The following is an 18,437-nucleotide window of genomic DNA, read 5'->3' on the forward strand; positions in this document are numbered from 1 at the left end:
AGGCTACCTTTTGAACTATGAAGTGAACTACTTTGAACTACTACTACTGCCTCTACGCCTGGCATGTTTGCATCATAACTTCCCAGATGGGCATCCAAAAAACATCACTGAACATGATTCATGTACAAAAAACAATACAAAGTACAAACAGGTTCAAATTCAAAGCTAAATACATTTATTTTCTTCTTCAAAAATCAAAAACACTTCTCATGCTCTATTCAGTTTAGAATATAGATAAATAAAACAGAGATTAATAAGGAATTGGATAAAGGGAATTGGTCAATCTTGTAGCACAACATTTGAACATATTGACCATTTGTCTTTGACATGTTTAAAAAACACACAAATCTGCCACTTGTTCATTTGTTGTAAATCACACTATACGTAATATGTAATATAAGACAAGTTTAATGGCAATCACAGACATACCACTTCAGTATACAAAACTGGACCCCAGCATGTCTCAAAACCAAACATTTTTTTTTATGAATAGAGCCCTTATTTTAATGATTATTTTTGGGTGTGTCCCAAAAATAGTATGACAGTTTAACTATCATGAGGGAGAATAGATAACCCCTACATGATGTGACAGTGGCTGTCATGCAAACAAAAGTCAATAGTGTGTTAGCCAATCAAAGAGAAATGTTCACTTCACCAAACATCCACCCTAAACCAGAACACAAGCTACAGCTCAAACCTACTAAAGAGGTTTAGAGCTGATTGACATGAGCTGAAAGGTGAACAGTGACACTGACAAGAACCACATTTGTAGTTGGGCATCAACATGTACTTTTAAGTTCAGAATCAATGGACCTTATCGGAAAACACCCTTCCAGGTCACCTGACCAAATGAGAGGTAAGCCAGTATATAATGATTGGCTGAAAGGCAGCAGTGGCCACGGTAATATAGAGACGGAGTCTAGGCTTGGCACTTGCCCCAGCCCCCATGGAGTCAGAGGAGAGTGATGACAGGATTTTCATTTTCAGAGAACGGACCTGGGGTAGAGAAAATATACCAAATTTAGATACATTTTAAGGATGAAAAATGTATTTATAGCGATACACAACTGTTGCATTGGTTAGTACCTAAAACTTACTATGAAAAACATGAGGGCACATGAGGACCATGCCAGAGCGACAAAGTACCCATCACTGCCAAACAGTAGACCACACATCACTGTGAAAATCATTCTGTAACATAGATGATTGAACAGGATGAGAAAGGTCTTAAATTCTCACAATGCCATACATTTTATTTACACTAATAGGCTACATGAAAGACGGTCTTACAGCATTCATCTGGACTGACGTGATTATTTTATTTCACCACGCGATGGAGTGTGGTTATAAAACTTTATACTACGAGACAATTTCAGAAAAGTGAAGGCATGACGGATGGCAACAACATTAACAGAGCCCTCACCCAACATATTTGTATCCACTGTAGGCGATGAGATCGAAGGTTGAGAGGTCAGTGTGTACAGTGAGAAGGTACAAACTCAGAAGCATGACCAGGACCTCAATAATGACCCACACTAGAGCTGTGCTGGCACACATACCCAGCACCTCCGGGCTGAACCTGCCATTGAACACAAACGATCAGATATAAAGAAACACAACAAAGCAGGAATAAAATTAGATTTTTTCGAATGCACGTAAACCTTGATCAAATGTAGTGTTTGTTGAAAGCAGTTAAACAAACCTCTTTTGAATACCAAGGGCCATGCCAGCAAGTAGAATGTAGGTGATGAAAGCCATAGCTGAAAGCAAAATACAGGAATAAAGGAAATAAAAGGAAACAAATACAGGAATGGTGTTGTCAACAAATTAATCAAGATTTAAAATGCTCATACAATGTTTCTGTCCAATTACAAATACATACAAAACTCTTACTTGGTATGTAAAGGTCGGGGGCATTCACATCATGCCTTGGTGTGAGAGGAGTGTCTCTGTGGTAACGAACTTCCCAGTCCTATTAACATGACCACAATATCGCATTAGACAAAAAGTTACTAAAGTTACTGAACATAACAAGCAGTAACAGAATGTTTAGAAATCAAAACTTTTCAAATCTTTGTTGTGATACTTGACTAGATACAAATGCATATGTATTTTTAAGTTTGCAACGTCTTTTGTAGCAATGTTCACAACATGTGCTAGAAAGGAGATTAGGACAAAGATCATGTTGTTTGGAAGCTTGAACATGATATGTTATGGGGGAACATAAGACATGAGCAAGGGAATAACAATACCTTTCTGTATAACCTTTACAGTGAAGTGATACAGTGTTGAAATCAGTGTATGAGAGTTCAGCTTCGATGGCATTATTACCTGATGTGTGTAAGGGAACATGAGGAGCATCAGTTTCTTCATGACGTATTTAGTATCCACAGCAAAGAAGTACTTCAGCTTGTTCACAGACATGAATCTGCTGATCTAAAAGGTAAACATTTTGAAATTAGGACTCTTCTCCCCGGACTACAGTTTTATCCAGAGTCGTTGGCTATGTCTCTTGAATGTGCTGGTCTTAAATCCCTAGGACTTGGGAAGCAATCGGACAGAAACCCAACTCTACCGACTCAACCCACATGACCACCTCCCATCAGGAATCAAAACGGGCCCACTGTGGCACCAATTTCTCACCTCCTTGTTGACCATGTCTTTACCCTGGTTGGCCAGGGAGGAACCGTACATCATGGCAGCACTGGCCATTGGGTCAGCAAACAGGTCATTCACCCCAGCACCTCCAGCACCTCCAACTCCTGCAGCGGCTCCCATGTTGTACCCAGGAGTGTAATACGCCTGGCTGTTCATGTTTGGTGCCGGACCGCTGGTGTCTTCAAAGAGGAGGGGGTCCCCGGCAGGTGGAGCTGCTCGGGCTCTCGGCTTTGCTACAGTGCGGAAAGTAGTGGGTTAAAAAGTGGAGCTTCATTTTGGATACTTGTGAGAAAGAGTAGTCATCACTGTGTGACATACAACTTACTTGATTAATCAGGCAAGTAAAAATAGAAATAAATACATTCTGTTAAGAAACCCCTGCCAAGAAGCAGGAGTTCAAATACCGTTATAAATACACATTTCAACATGTTACAGGGCAAGTGATTATGGCCTATAGGAAAGTGCATCATTTTGTTAAGTGAGTTTTAAATCAATTATTTGGTAACCTTTTGGATGCGATATCATGCTCATCATAGATTAGATAGATAGCTAGAAACTTTATTGCCACACAACAATGTTGGTGGTATTCTTTTGTCATACGTGGCTCATGATGCAGGTTAGGTGTTGCCAGATGACTACTTTACATATACTGTGTATAGCTTGTGGATAGTACTATGACTTATCTGGCAAGATGTAAATGCAAACAGACAACGATGCCACTTACTTGCTCTGTACCCATGATGTGGCAGGTCCATTGTAAACAAGATCTGGAGACAAAATGTATGTTTTCGTGGCAAGAAACAACCGTGTAATACAACAGCACATCCAAACGTTAGTACTAACTTACTCGATGAGCTGTCAAACGGTAAACGGGGAAGTGGTAGCTAACTCGATGCAACAAACTAGTGCTATCTACATATTTTAATACACTGCATAGCTGGCAGTGTCCTAACAGTGATAGCAACTGGCTAGCCAACTATTCGAACGGCCGTACGCTTCCTACTAGCTGGCTAGCTAACGTTGGCCCATTTCTATTCTATACAACAACAAACTGACATTTCCATAATGAAAAGTGATCCTTCTAAAATACAATGGCTATTTTCACAATTACGAAATAACCACTCTAGATTGTCTGCAGGGTTTAAAAAAGAAAATAAACTTGAACATACCTATGTGAAAGACAGTGCCTCCAAAAAAAACCTCCTCCTTGGTGGCTATTGGTTGACTCATCCGTGCCTGCGTGGCATCGTTGTGGAAGATCCAACTCTGATTGGTCCAGCTAGAGACATGGAGTGTACATTGATTGGTTTACCACAACATCAGTCACAAAGTTCTCATGACGTCTTCCACCCTTAACTGCAAGTTTTTGATTGTGTTAGTAGATAATGCAAGGCAGTACGTATTGTAATGCCCCTTTGTTGATATTTAGACTGTATAACTAAATGCACTTATTTGTATGGCATTGTGTAGAGGTCACAATGCCATACTTCATACTAGTTCATTATTAATAAAATATTGGTATATATATATATTCTACCCAATTGTCCTTATGATAATTTTTGCATATTTATTTGTTTAATTCTTGATATACTAATATTTAAATGTAACACAAAGTGGAGAATGTATGAACCCAAATAGCTGTTTACCATCAAAGTGTGGCATGAAAGTCCGTTTTTGTTAGACTTACTCAACTAAAACTTTGTGTACTTTATGTGTCTGAAATTGATTTCATATTTTCCCCATGGTTAATTTTCTTTGGTAGATAACACTTTGTGTGTGTCTGTGTGTGCGTGCAAGTGTGTGTGTGTGTGTGTGCGTGTGTGTGTGTGTGCGTGTGTGTATGTGTGTGTGTTTTCATCACTGCTGTTTTTAGGCCAAGGCACTATAGGTGTGAAGAGAATCAACGTGAAAGACGCAGCAAGCCACATGTTGAGGCATGTCACTGAGAGCACGAAAGGGTGTGTCATCAGCATTACAGAGGCATTGAGTCATTATGTTCACCTCTTCCCTATTTTCTTTGTGTCTTAACCGATATGGTTTAGTATAGAGAGGGGGGGAAATGCCGGTACACGTGTCTGTGTTCAAGAAGTGGAACAAAAAATAGAAATTAAATTGAAAGAAAGTAAACGATAATTAAAAAAACGATTTAACCATATAATTTAACTCAAAGGGAGGGGAAAAACTTTTGAAATGGCACCCCCTCTACGAGGCTGGCTACGGTCCTGCTAATGACTTCATGAGCAACATGACAAAAATGTAAACCTGAGGGAAAGTGTTTCTTTGCTTTGGAATAATATGCCTCATCCTGCTGCTGTTGCTGATAGCATTCATTGGGCTGACATAGGGAACAGAACATAATGTCAAATATGATGCATTGACATCAGCTTTTGAAGAAGCTGCTGCTGTTGATGGATACATTTTAATTGCCAAATGATTACATCTAAAGTGGGTAAACCTAGAATGTGTAGTTTTCACTTGTCAAGAAAAGTAATCCTGGAACACTTTTTAAAAATACTTTAAAAAAAATACTTAAAAAAAATACTGTTTTTACCATAGGCTTAAATTATGAAATCTAATACATCCGTATGGCTGAGGCAATTTTTCCCCCGCTGAGTCAATTTAGAGTGTCGAGAACAGTAAGTCATCACATTGCTAAGACAGAAGCTGCAGCTGCTCAGTGACAAACATATCAGACACTGATACCTCCCTATTGTGAATTTGGGCAGGCACGGACAAAAGCATTTTACTTCAGGCTGCTTCGTTGGCCTGTTGTGTATCAATGAAACTTAAATTAAAATAGATAGTGAAACAAGTCAGTACCTGTGCCATAACGCTGACTCATATCACCTCCGTCCGCGGGCCTTAGAAAGTAAAAGTGCATGGAACAGCCACCAGTTGCAGTGCCTGAGACACATTCGAGCCAATCTGCCTCTATAGGTTTCTGTTGAACGCTTCCTTGGGTTTACACACATTTTCAGATGAAACGTTATACATCTTCAGGTAACGAACCATAGACTGCTGCAGTAGCCTGATACCTGGAATCCCGAAGGCGCTGAAAGGAAACTCCCCAAATATGGTCATATACGTCACCGGCGCGTGTCCAAAGAGCCGACAACACTATTTCCCGTAACTCAAGGGGCGTGGAAAACTATAGTATCGGTGTATGAATGTTTATAATTTCATGAACATTCAATACATTTCACTTCATTTGGACTCGTGGACACCTTTTAGCGTTATATCAAATTCGCCTGTTGAAATCGTGTATATCTTTAGAAGCGGATTCTCAAAACTCTCATCTCCCCACATAGGCTACATCTGGTTGGATTGAGCAGACTTCCCGCAATAAGATTGCCAGCATTTGAAAAAGTTTACGAAAGGTTTTACTGACACTTTCTTCTGGAACCTCCTGGAGGACATTTCATTTTCTATTTTCCAGGATTACTCTTACAATACTGAAATAACTAAGTGAGACAAAATGTACAGAAACTTTGAGAACTTAGGCAGAGGCAACCCTCCGTACTCAAACAGCAACTCTGGATCGAGCCCATCATCACTAGTTACCAGCACCACTACCACTCAGGAACAGGTATGATTTAGAATCGATTCCTGGTTTAAATTGAAAAAAGAATGTTTAAAATCATGTTGTGAACTGTTGCTGATTTCAATTAGCCTATAACGTTTCATAGACATACCCATATGCCTCATTATGATCTGATACAGTAGGATAGTGCCTACTATGATCACCATAAGATGGTCAAAATAAAATGAATTGCCAGCATCTTATAAAATAAGAAAAATCAGATTCAGTTTGATAGTTACCCAGCCTCACCTTTCTTTGAATGGTTGTTTTAATAATGTTACCAATATAGTCTAGCTCTATTTTATATATATATATATATATATATATATATATATATATATATATATATATATATATATATATATGTATAATATTGTGTTTCTGTCTACTTAAAAACATTTTTTTCTACATATTTTTGCCCTTATAGAAGTACTCCATGGCAGGTAGCAGTCAGTTTGTCCCGAGTCTGAATGCCATCACTTCAAACCAAGATCTCCAGTGGATGGTCCAGCCCTCACTTGGACCTCCACCTGGTCCCTCAAGTTCTCCACAACTCCCCTACTCATCACATCCAGGGCTCAGAGCACTGAACCCCTCACTACATTTTCGACCAGGTGTCATAAGAGCTGCTACCAGTTCCGGAGGGTCAACAAGACGCAGGAACGATGAACATGTAAGAAGAACATCCAATGAATGAACATAGGGATGTCTACCCAGTCCACTTGAAATGTTGCAAAATATTTAAGGAACATGGAAATAGTTTATGACCAAATAGAGGGACTGAACAGTATGTCCAATCCCATGGGGATTTAGTATAGCTCACTGAGTACTGCTACTGCGAATGAGGTGTAGAGATGGGCAACTGAGTCAGTGTGTTTAAAAGTATGTGTAATATCCTGTTGTGTGTGTGAGAGCTGAAAGTCTGACATGGCTGTACAACTATCTTGTTCTGGAGTAGTGGGGCAGTAATGGGACAAGCCATGTGGTTGGAGGGCTGACAGTCTGGACTCTTGAGCCAAATTGTGTCAGATGTGAGCAAATACAGTTACTCAGTTAGTTGATGCTATTGAAATGCTTTCATAACTTTTGAGGCTGTTAAGTACATTTTTTGAAAAAGGACTAAATAACTACCGAGGACCCAATTAGCTAAGTGCCCTGAAATTTTATGTGACAGGAAGTCAGCTATCATGTGACTCACTGGGGCAAGTCATGTGACTCATACCTGAGTCATGACAAGGGTCTGAGTGAGTCATCATCATACAAGGGCGGGGGATAGGGAATGAATGGAAGCACGACATTGAGCAAAATGTTCAATGCAATCTGAGGAAGGGCGTATCAAAATGATAAAGGCTCAGACATTACAAAACTGTAATGGTCTCTGTGGTTATGTGATGACTAGATACATACACAAGGGGGGGATATTTCACAAATTTATTGTACTTGAAAGTACAGTAATTTCCTACCCAACAGCTGCTTTCTTCCACTGAAGAAGCTGTTCAATAGCACCAAGGCCTGTTCAAGGGAGCGATATCCTCAGACTGATAGAGGGCACTATAATTGTCATGATAATTGTAATGTTACACACACTGTTCTTTAGCCAGTGACTTTCTAGAGTTGTAAATTGTTGTTCTTAATTTGTTATTTTCCTCTCACAGCTATCCCCTGAAGAGTTAGAGCGACGCAAAATACGGAGGGAGCGCAACAAACAGGCAGCTGCCAAGTGTCGAAATCGTCGTCGTGAGCTGACAGACACACTGCAAACTGTGAGTTAAACTTGATATAGAGACACAAACATTCAACTTTAATGTTTAAATGTTTAAGTCGAGTTCTTTCTGTCTCTCACTTGTTTTCTCATTCTTCAATTAGGAGACCGACCAACTGGAGGGTGAAAAGTCACGCCTGCAGAAGGAGGTAGCTGAACTGCAAAAGGAGAAAGAAAAACTTGAGTTGGTCCTGGAAGCCCACCGTCCCATTTGCAAGGTCCAGGACTCGGACTCAGATTCAGATCCGAGTACAGAGCGCCCATCTTTGAAGGCCATCAAGATGGAACCTAGGGATTTTGAGCTACCTGGGCCCTCTGCTAAAAGTAAACCAAAGGAAAAGCCAAAACCCAAAATCTTGATTCCTTCCAAGCCCTTGACCAGCTCTGCCTCCACTGTCCACACTGAATCTGAAACCCTCCACACCCCGATTCTGATCTCTACTCCATCTCTTACTCCTTTCACGGCTAGCCTGGTCTTTACCTACCCCTCTGGTTCTTTGGACACCAGCGCCTCAGTCTCATCCCAGTCTCTTCCTGACCTCGGATCCTTTTCTCAACCTTCATCCCATAGGTCTCGAACCCCCCAACCCTGTAGTGTTGCCCATAGGCGAAGCAGCAGCAGTGGGGACCAGTCAGACCACTCCCTGAACTCCCCAACCATACTCACACTGTGATTCCTTGTGCTGAAGACCACAGTGACAACAATGATGATGACAACTCTACCAACTGTGATAATGGTGAAGATACAAGCTAAATGCATCTGATTGATTTCATTTGCTCACAGTTCTTCCACACACAGAAAATCCACTCAAACACATTATAACATTTTTGCATATGCAATTGTAGTGTTACACTATTTTATGGCATTACAATACTCATAATCTTTGACTTTTATACTTATTTATCAAACCTGAAGAAATATAGTTTGCAATTGTATTGTACTTTCGATTTCTGGACAGTCATAACATGGAGTATTCAATGGAATTATTAGAGTGCAATTATGAGACTTCAAGTGCTCTGAAAATTCTCTGTTTGTTAATGTTAAGCTGTACTAATATCTATGTCTTGTTGTAGCAACCTTTTATTTGGATATTATTGTTCAAAAAGTGTTTTGTGGCTACACAGTAATACATTTCAACTCCTTTGGTTACTACAGAAGTGGAATAAGGGCTAACTCATTATTTAATTACTTGTTAACTGTTATCATATAGTTATTGCAATAATGCAATGCTTTTTTCCCACATTATGTTATTTAAGCAACACTAGGTTATTGAAGAATCGAAAGACATCTAAGGCTGGACCATAGGAGTGAAGATAAATTCTATAAAAATGTATTTATTGTTGAGAGTATAGTATATTTTGATTATTTGTGTGAGTGGGTTTAGTGGGCAGTGCCTTGGTTTTGATGTGATTATTCAAAACTGTGCTATAACTCAGAAACAATAAACGTTAATAAAGTAAAAATTTGACAGTGTTGAATGTCAGGACTATTGTCTGCTGAGGCTACTTCCCTAACAAAGACATAACCCTTTGAAATATTATTATAAGATTGTAAAGGACCCCAGGCTATAAGTTCTATAAAGTAGTGTCTCCAATGTGGGTAATGTTTCCTGCTGACTCTATAGTCCTAGGGAGTAAAAGCTGCCTGGGACGGAAGGGAGGGCAAGCTCTCTTCCTTTATGAAGGTTAAAGTCTGTCACTGATTATTTTGTCTAATAACTACAAACCAATAAATACAACTCATGATATGGTTAATGTGAACTAGTAAAGGGGATATTCAAGAAACATTTGACTGATGAATGAGGGTGGTAGTGTCTATGCTCTGTTACGTCATTGTTCTAAGTAGCAACAGTTGACAAAGACAAACATGGAGTACTACATAGGAAAGTTCAGAACAAATGGCTGCTAAAGAACAATCTAATAACCTGGCCATGGGCCTAACAGCAGAACAAAGTGTTCTCTGTTGCTGCACTTATTGAAAATAGAGCACTCCCTTCATACACAGACCCAGAGTGCGTATAATGGGAAGAGAAAAGGAGAGAGATACTTCTGTGCTCCCTTAAGGACCCCAGTATATCATGAAGTGGATGAAAGCATTACTGTCCACTCCAGGGATCCAGAAATAGAACCCTCCACAACATCAGGCTGCATGACGTGGACTGAAACATCAATCAACAGCAGTCTTGGGACAAATAGGTCAAAACAAACACGCTGAGAGATTCATCAATTCTGCATGTATAGTGTTGTGTACATGTACCTGTTTCAGCAAATGGAGCCACACAAAGAAAGATCAAAACGCCATTGAGTGTCACAGCCAGTGTATTTAAAGCTCTTCAATGCACTACGAGCATAGCCCACCAATAACAACCAACTACAAAAGCAAATCTTATCCAATCCATGAGCATGTTCTACACGTTTCAAACGGAAATATGTATTTGTAAATAAAGTTACTATTGATAGATGAAAGCAATGAAATCCAAGGATAGGTTTGTTTCACAGAATTAACACAAAACAATCTATATTGGGTTCCTGACTATTTGCAACTTGAAAAGTAAACTACTACCTGCAATAATTATAAACAACAATATTGTATATTGAGAACAAAATCAAATGTGACTTCATCAGATACTTTTTAGTGTACTGTATAAATCCGTCCTCATGTAAAACCCAGTCTAGCACTTCCAGTTTATTACAAAAGTGGCTGGTAGAGAGATCAGCCATGTGCACTTCAACTCTAAGTGAGGTCCAGGGAATGGTGACATTGGTGCAGGTGCAAAACACAAACCAGTGTGGGACTCTGCCCACCACAATGTTTAGTGTGTATAATACAGTTCAGTTTAGAGCTTGCGCAATGCCTTTGTAAACCTGAAGGGCATCAAAGTAAGATTTGATCATACACAAAATACACATTGTTAGTTTGTGACATCATGCACACATGGCACTCAAATCCTGACCTGAGGGACAGAATGCATAAATTACATAGATAGTGGGTCGAAAAATAATAATTATATTAATTTACCAAAGCTTTTTTAAATCACAACTTAGCCTTTTCAGTGCTTTTGTATGTACAGTAGACTATATGGCTCAAATCTGGATTGAAATATGAATCATAAAGGATCCATGGTAGCTTAGTCCAGTGCAATACAAAAACTCTACTCCAAGTGTAGTCCAGTGTATGGAATAAAATCTGAACCCCACTTTTTCACCTCCTTCCAAGCCTTTACACATATCAAAAAGAGAAAACTAAAGTTCCTAAATACTTGTTACAAAACAACATAAACTTAATAAAATGATACATGATCCTCCTGTGTTGCCTGGCCAGTCTTGTAGTCTCTGTAAGCCAATTCCTGTGTGCAGGAATTTAGTGACATTATTTAATTTAAATTTGTGGTCCTTTTCTCAAGTAGTCTTTTAGTTGAGTGGCAGACAAACCTGAGTGCCATTCTGTAAAATGTCTTATCTAATCGTTTTCAAAATTATTGTTGGAACAAAATATCTATTTTCCTCTTTGTCACAGACAATTTCTTCGTCCGTTATTACTGTCGTCTTCATAGTGCCAAATATTATATTCTATCATATCCTCAGTCATCAGGTGAACACACCAGGTGAAGTTGATCAGGACTACCAACGCTGCCAGTGCTCGAACTTCCATCACCAAGGTCCCGAGCCACCATACATGGCAGGTTGAGCTCTGTGGAACCACCAGGACTGGAGTCGCTTCTGCTAACACATTCTTCCTCCAGAACCAAACACAGTTCCTTCAGGTCCAAATTTTCCTTCACCAAACCGTCTTGCATTCGTTCCAAGTCGGCAAGTTTTTTCAAGTATCCTCCCAAGTCTTCACGCATCACTTTTGCGGCGTGGTGACCAAACAATTGCCATTCTCTAGCAAGCTTTTTCACTTTGAGTCGGTCATCGTCAAGAAAACAGCACAGATCACGTAATTCTGTATTTTCTTCTTGTAAACGCTGGTTTATGGTTTTCAGCTCTCTGATCTCAAGTAGATGTCCCTGTAATTGCTTGTTAACTTCTTTTATCAGCCTTCCGCGCTGAATAAGAGCAGATATTTTTTCGGACTCTTCTTTACGCAGTCGACTCACCAATTCTTCCTTGGTGCTGCCGAGTAAGTCCTCGTCAGACATCTTTGACAACTCTCTATTGTAAATTTCACTGTCGCTGCCCATTTTATAATTGAAAGTAAATCAGTGACCCGAGGAAATGTGTCTATCTTCCCCAATTATTAGGGAAGAAACTTCAGCAACTTCTAGCCTATAGCCTAGCTGTGACATGAAAACTGTTCCTACATCTGCGAACAGTCTGCTTTCTTGGTTGGGTTTCTTTCATTTGCTTCTCTTCCAGTATCGATGCTGTTGTAGGCTAATGGTCAGAGGCAAATCTTTAAGAAAATATGAAATAACAAGCACCTAGTGTAGCTCATGTGTATTTCAATGTGCTATAAAATTCCCTGAACAAGATGGCTGAGAAAAACTAAAAATTGTCAGTAGGCTACCCAATAAATGTCAATCCATTAATCACACATCACGGTTTTAGAGGCCTATATTGGGCTATGCGATACACAGAGATATGTTATTGCTTAAGGCCTAATCCTTTATCGGAAAACCTTGCATATGTGATAATTTTGTTTTCATGTCCTCTTAACAAAAATAACGCGCTAAACATCTGCTTCGTGTAGTCGGTCAATCCAGTTAGGTTACATGTATTTCCAGCATTTGGAGACGCTGTATGTGGCAGAACATCCAGTTTGTATTTGAGGCGAGGCTCAATCAGAAATACAGGGCAGAGAATATTCCTATGAGAATCTTGCGTAAAAGGACAGAAATTGTGCAGACCGATCTCTGCTCATCCTCTGATCCACTGGTGAACGACAACAATGTCCGCCTTCTTCCACTACCACTTATCCTGAGGATGTCGCCTCTTCGGTTTCTCCACGGTTGACTATGTGTCGGCTAGATGCCCATTTCAGGATGCAGAACGAGGTTGTTATGATTCTTCGTTTAGATGCAAAGAAAAACAAAATATATATTTTGGCCTATCCTATTAACAAGACAAATAGGCCGAGAATTTTAACATTGCACATATAAAATCAATGTAGGCTAAAGCACTTTTGGCTGGAGATACGCGGTTGGACAGTGAAGGTCAAAATATTCACTGTCACTGGACATCACAGTTTCTGCCTAAACGCAACACAACTCCTGCGAACATACAAAAATGCCTGATGGAGGTTGTAGGAGGGGTAGGCTATGTCCTCTCCCCGCTCACCCTCCCCTTTCTTCCTTTCCGTAAAACACTCCCGTGGAATGACATCACATTCCTCCATGAGTGTCAATTTTCATTAAATTTGCCACGCTGTATTTTGATATCCGGAATAATATTTAACAAAATATAGTACAGAAATATTAGGCATATATACTGTATAATAGCCTACATCTACATTTCTATAATATAATTGAATTATTTTTATTTCCACCTTTTATCACCCAACCGTCTCTACCCATTTGCCATTTACTATGCATCATAGTTCCAGTAGTCATACAGAGAGACAGAGAAAGAGTTGGAGACATAATTTCTACTGCTCAATGTTGCTTGGTGATCATCTAGGACCTCTAAACAATGTTTAAGGTCACAATTACAGTATGATTTTGAACACAAACGGAAAGTGTGACTATGTGCTTTTTCCATGCTAAGCTTAGGTATTCAGCCACATCCTTCCGCTCTCTACCCTTGCTCTATTGTTTCAGCAAGGCCATAACAATGCAGGGTGTTAGCCAGAACAAGAGGGGCTTGGGGATGAAACCAGGGCACTGGGAGGTTAGGCCATTACAGGGATGAATCCCAGTGAGTTGGAGGAGGGTGGTTGGTTTCCAGTGAGAGGGGTTTAGAACAAAAAGACAGTTTACTCTGCAGTTTTAACCTTTTGTGATGATGGAGGACACACAGAGAGATACAGCTGAAACTGGATGGGAGGGGCAGGCAAAGGGATTTGTGGAGATTTATAGAGATTAATCTCCACAGTAAAAAAAGGAAAAGCAGACACACACCAACAAACATTCATACACAAAATACACACATACAGGTATTTACCCACTTTATCACACAGATAGGCTGCTATGAATTCCCCACAATAAAAACCTACTCTTAATTGTGCTATTAAGCAAGGCACTTGATGCCGAAACTGTTTAGGGGTGAACATCTCTATTTGTCTTGGAGTCCTGGAGACATACTAAAAACATATCAGAAGAACAATTATGCTATTGGATGAACATGAACAATAATAAACGTTGTTTAATATTTATTATGTATTTTTTGGTTGTATTTCATATTCTTCTTGTTTTGTGTGTGTGCCCGTGTTGGTTTCCATGCGGAAAGGGTTACATTCACTGCCATTTCCTGTTCCATTTTCGAACCCGGAAGTGCAGCCCTTGTTGACGTTCCATGCAGTAGTATCCTGAAGCAGCACTAGAAGCTAGTGACGGATAAGCAAGCCAAGTTGTTTGAGGTGTAAATGAGATGACAGTAGGAATTCAACTAAATGTCTGGTCTCACTGTTTCACGCCAGCTTTTAGTAGTTGTAGTTAACAGTAGCCTACAGCTGACGACGAAAGCTTTTTAAGCAGGACGCGAACCATGGATGATCTCAATGTGTAAATGTCAGCATTAACGTATTCGACATTTAATTGTAAGCAGTGACCACAGCTCAGCTATATTTCTATTTGGAATCACACATTTTAACAAAGGTAAGTGGTTTGCTGTCTCCTTCATGTGTTCACCAGAGGGCATTGTTGTGACAAGTAAAATTATAAGGAGCAGGCTACAATACCTTACTGTTCCATTAACAAGACGCAAAACGTAAACTTTGTGGCTAGAATACTTCATTTTCCTTTTGAATTCCCCTCAGATGTCAGTGGAGCTAGATGTGTTTGTGGGTAACACCACCATAATGGATGAGGAAGTCTATCAGCTTTGGCTTGATGGATACACAGGTCTGGATGGCATCCACCAATTTAGTGATAATAAAAATCATTGTGGTACATGAAAGACAGACACATTGTTAGCTTGAAACACCATACCTGTCTAACAAGCAATTTTGAATTTGACCCGTTTCCACTTTTGTCCCTAATCAGTGAACGATGCAGTAAAGGTGCGAATGGAGGGAGGGGTATTGGAAGAGTGTGAGGCAAGTGCTGAAGTTCTGCTCAGCGACACCATGGACCAGTACAGAACCTTCCAGATGTGTGAACGTCTTCTCTACAGTCCCTCTAAACTGGGCAATCAGCTGCTGTTCCAGATCCCACCCCATCGCCAGGCCATGCTCATAGAGAGGTGTGCTCCAGCTGCAGTCTGATATCCTTCCACCCTTTATCTCTGTGTCTGCTGTAGACTACTCTTCCTGTTACGGGGTCCATGTGCAGTCTCTTGACTTTTGAAGTTACTGCAGTATATATGCACTGTTATGTCTCACAATACTGTCAAGATTCAAGGATTAACTTTACAGTTTTCCAGCAACCATTTCTGCTTTCAAGCAAAAGTTATGAATCATCTTGGATATTTGATATTGGTGCCGTTCCTAACCCATCATAATCACATAATGCTTGAAGTCACGATCTATGTTTCTTCACCTCTTTGTCACTATGCAGATACTACACGTTTGATGGTGTGTTTGTGAGGGAGGTCCTGGGTAAGAAACTCTCCAAAGGAACCAAGAAAGACCTGGATGATGTGAGTGCTAAGACGGGAATCACACTGAAAAGCTGCAGACGACAGGTGAGTTCAAATATATACTTGAGCAGCATAAATCTATCAATGTTATATAAATAGAGAATGACAATGCACAAAACATGTCAAACATTTTGTATTTCTTCTATCCTAGTTTGACAACTTCAAACGTGTTTTCAAAGTTGTGGAAGAGCTCAAGGGACCCCTGGTGGAGAACATTCGCCAGCATTTCCTTCTCTCAGATAAACTGGGCAGGTAAAAGATCTGTGCAACGCACCCAGGAAAGACACACTTACACATCACGTGTTACATAAAAATACAAATAAATGTTTTGGGACATGTTAATCCTATCTTGTATACGTATTTAATTTAATGTGTACCATTTGTCAATGTTATTCCTGTCTTCTCTCTTCTTAGGGATTATGCCGCCATTGTCTTCTTCGCCAACAATCGCTTTGAGACGGGGAAGAGGAAACTGCAGTATTTGACATTCCAGGACTTTGCCTTCTGTGCCGGGCAGCTCATCAACAACTGGACGGTGGGAGCTGTAGGTGAGCAACACGCTCCTGGTCGCACCTCTTATGTGCTGCAGGCCTGGATGAAGTCTTAGCCATGGACTGATTAGCCGGGATCAATTGATGATTCAGAACGATGATTTAGGAGACTCCCGATTAAAACATCACAGCACCATAATGCCACTTACCAGTTCACATGATGTTTATTTTCTCAGATAACATGGTGGAAGACATGGATGTAGATCTGGATAAGGAATTCTTACAAGAGCTGAAGGAACTGAAGATTCTAATCACTGACAAGGATCTACTGGACCAACACAAGAGGTGTGAGAGTCAGAGATCTGTTAAGGAACAATCCATCACATGCGTTCTCATATGATGATTGTGTGTGATGCTCCAAATATGCATTGATATGGTTTGGTTACCAACATCCTCTTTCTCTTGATTCCCTTCCTGGCTGTTCTCAGCCTGGTGTGCACGGCTCTCCGGGGGAAGACTAAAGCTTTTAACGAGATGGAAGCCAACTTCAAGGTGAAAGAAAACTACCAGATGATTTTATAAGCCTGGACAGTCCTCACTAGACCACCTCGTTTTATGCCCCCATAGGGATGATGTACAGCTGACCAGCTGTAAATCTGACTACTTCAAGGAAGTGTTAGGATTATGTTGTTTTTTTATAGATGGTTTGTGTTTCCCCACTATAGTGAAAATGTCTCTTCCTCATAGAATCTCTCCAGAGGCCTTGTCAACATCGCGGCCAAGTTAACCAACACAAAAGATGTCCGAGATTTCTTCATTGATCTTGTCGAAAAGGTGCCTGATGAATGAATCTATAACGTATATAAATATCCGTCTATATATCATTGTTATTACATTTAGGAAAGGCTCATCATCTCTTTCTTTCTCACTCTCAGTTCATTGAGCCTTGTCGGTCAGACAAATGGACATCAGCAGATACCAGGCTTTACCTCACTCACTACACCAACTCTGCCCACATACTGGACACATTCAAGTAAGTATTTGTCAGCCTCTGCAGAGAACATAGGCTGCAGCTTTCCAGCGAGAGAGCGCAGATACATCTTTCACTCCAAGCATTTCACATCAAACACCCCTATTTGGCCAGTGGGTGTCACTATACCTCACTCTTATTTCTGAAACTATAGTTACCTTGTTTCTCTCACAGCCACTCAGGAATGTAGTTAAGGGTTTACACAAGCCAGCACTGCGACACACTCAACAAGGACATATTCATCCAACCACCATATTAAAACATAGACCCCTTATTACCCTGAGTGGATAAAGATTGCTTGTTATTATGAAGCTGTTTGCACATGGCCCACAATTCATTACAACAGTAATTACACAGCCCACAATACTCCCTCACTCTTTCTCCGTTGCTCCTCTGTTCTGTTTGTCTCTCGTTCTTTTGTTCTCCCAGACACCAGAGTGTGTGGGACAGATACATGGGAGTCATCAAGAGTTGCATCCTCAAGATGTACCACGACTGACCCGTGTCCGCTCCTCCACCTGGCACGTTCTCTTCTTCCTACGGTCTTTGTTTAAATCGTTGTTCCAAGTGTTTTATTACTATTCCTACTATTATCTCTTACCCTCACAATACTTGCTGTGTCTTGTATAACACCATGAATTGTAAATAAAGCCAAATCATTTCCTATTGGTGGCCTCATTATCTAATTATAATGACTAACCAAGGGATAATATACAAGGACATGGTGTAGCTAAGGTTTGGTAAAAGTTTTATAAAAGCCATAGTGACAAATGTTTGGGCATGGTTTGATTGTGCTTCAGACTTTGAGTCATTGTCATACATGTGTTCTACAACACTGAACCATATGGGTAAACAGCATATTGTATTTATGAGCAAATTAAAGTGAATTATGAATTGAGACTTGAAGCAGAGTGTTATTTGTGGTGTGTCTGTGTGTGGCCATGGGGGTTAGTGGGGGCAGTAAAGGGAGGGGGCACACAATTTGTCAAGCTCTTGGGGGTTGAGGAGTGATTGAGTGTGATTTCATACCATAAAAGCCCCCCTGCAATGACAGCTGTCATTAGTGTCATCCCACAAATACAGACACATATTACAATGATAAACATCAGTGTTCATTTGCTCATATTGGAGTTGTATTTGCCTGAGAAGCTATACTTACAATAAGGAAAACCTTGATGC

The 18,437-nt window shown here is 40.2% G+C and overlaps 4 protein-coding genes across 6 annotated transcripts; 2 read left to right on the plus strand and 2 right to left on the minus strand.

Annotated features, from left to right (window-relative positions):
• Positions 1-152: 152 nt before the first annotated feature.
• On the minus strand, positions 153-5,698 carry yif1a (Yip1 interacting factor homolog A (S. cerevisiae)). The gene is made up of 10 exons (XM_047021385.1): positions 5,479-5,698; positions 3,828-3,937; positions 3,383-3,425; positions 2,644-2,891; positions 2,332-2,436; positions 1,894-1,972; positions 1,703-1,760; positions 1,424-1,579; positions 1,098-1,191; positions 153-996 (listed from the first exon to the last, which is right to left on the minus strand). Exons 3-10 carry the CDS (start codon positions 3,411-3,413, stop codon positions 838-840), a joined length of 930 nt encoding a protein of 309 aa, XP_046877341.1. The 5' UTR covers positions 3,414-3,425; positions 3,828-3,937; positions 5,479-5,698; the 3' UTR covers positions 153-837.
• Positions 5,699-5,770: 72 nt separating this feature from the next.
• Positions 5,771-9,474, plus strand: fosl1a (FOS like 1, AP-1 transcription factor subunit a). Of its 2 annotated transcripts, none has more exons than XM_047021364.1 (4): positions 5,771-6,244; positions 6,666-6,911; positions 7,894-8,001; positions 8,105-9,474. In XM_047021364.1, exons 1-4 carry the CDS (start codon positions 6,134-6,136, stop codon positions 8,672-8,674), a joined length of 1,035 nt encoding a protein of 344 aa, XP_046877320.1. In that variant the 5' UTR covers positions 5,771-6,133; the 3' UTR covers positions 8,675-9,474. The 2 variants fall into 2 exon arrangements, with proteins under 2 accessions (XP_046877320.1, XP_046877328.1); XM_047021372.1 differs by having other exon boundaries at positions 5,790-6,244; positions 6,669-6,911.
• An 827-nt stretch (positions 9,475-10,301) lies between these two features.
• Positions 10,302-13,295, minus strand: ccdc85b (coiled-coil domain containing 85B). Its single transcript, XM_047018908.1, has one exon. The coding sequence runs from the start codon at positions 12,182-12,184 to the stop codon at positions 11,582-11,584; it is 603 nt and encodes a 200-aa protein (XP_046874864.1). The 5' UTR covers positions 12,185-13,295; the 3' UTR covers positions 10,302-11,581.
• A 1,125-nt stretch (positions 13,296-14,420) lies between these two features.
• On the plus strand, positions 14,421-18,156 carry fibpa (fibroblast growth factor (acidic) intracellular binding protein a). 2 transcript variants are annotated; one of them, XM_047019294.1, is made up of 11 exons: positions 14,421-14,755; positions 14,917-15,001; positions 15,143-15,341; positions 15,656-15,782; positions 15,889-15,989; positions 16,152-16,285; positions 16,465-16,573; positions 16,717-16,780; positions 16,976-17,062; positions 17,164-17,261; positions 17,688-18,156. In XM_047019294.1, the coding sequence occupies exons 2-11, from the start codon at positions 14,917-14,919 to the stop codon at positions 17,755-17,757; spliced, it is 1,074 nt and encodes a 357-aa protein (XP_046875250.1). In that variant the 5' UTR covers positions 14,421-14,755; the 3' UTR covers positions 17,758-18,156. The 2 variants fall into 2 exon arrangements, with proteins under 2 accessions (XP_046875250.1, XP_046875258.1); XM_047019302.1 differs by lacking the exon at positions 14,917-15,001 and having other exon boundaries at positions 14,424-14,755.
• The last annotated feature ends 281 nt before the right edge of the window (positions 18,157-18,437 follow it).

This window comes from Hypomesus transpacificus, chromosome 1 (assembly GCF_021917145.1).
Source record: "Hypomesus transpacificus isolate Combined female chromosome 1, fHypTra1, whole genome shotgun sequence".
Classification (NCBI taxonomy): domain Eukaryota; kingdom Metazoa; phylum Chordata; class Actinopteri; order Osmeriformes; family Osmeridae; genus Hypomesus; species Hypomesus transpacificus.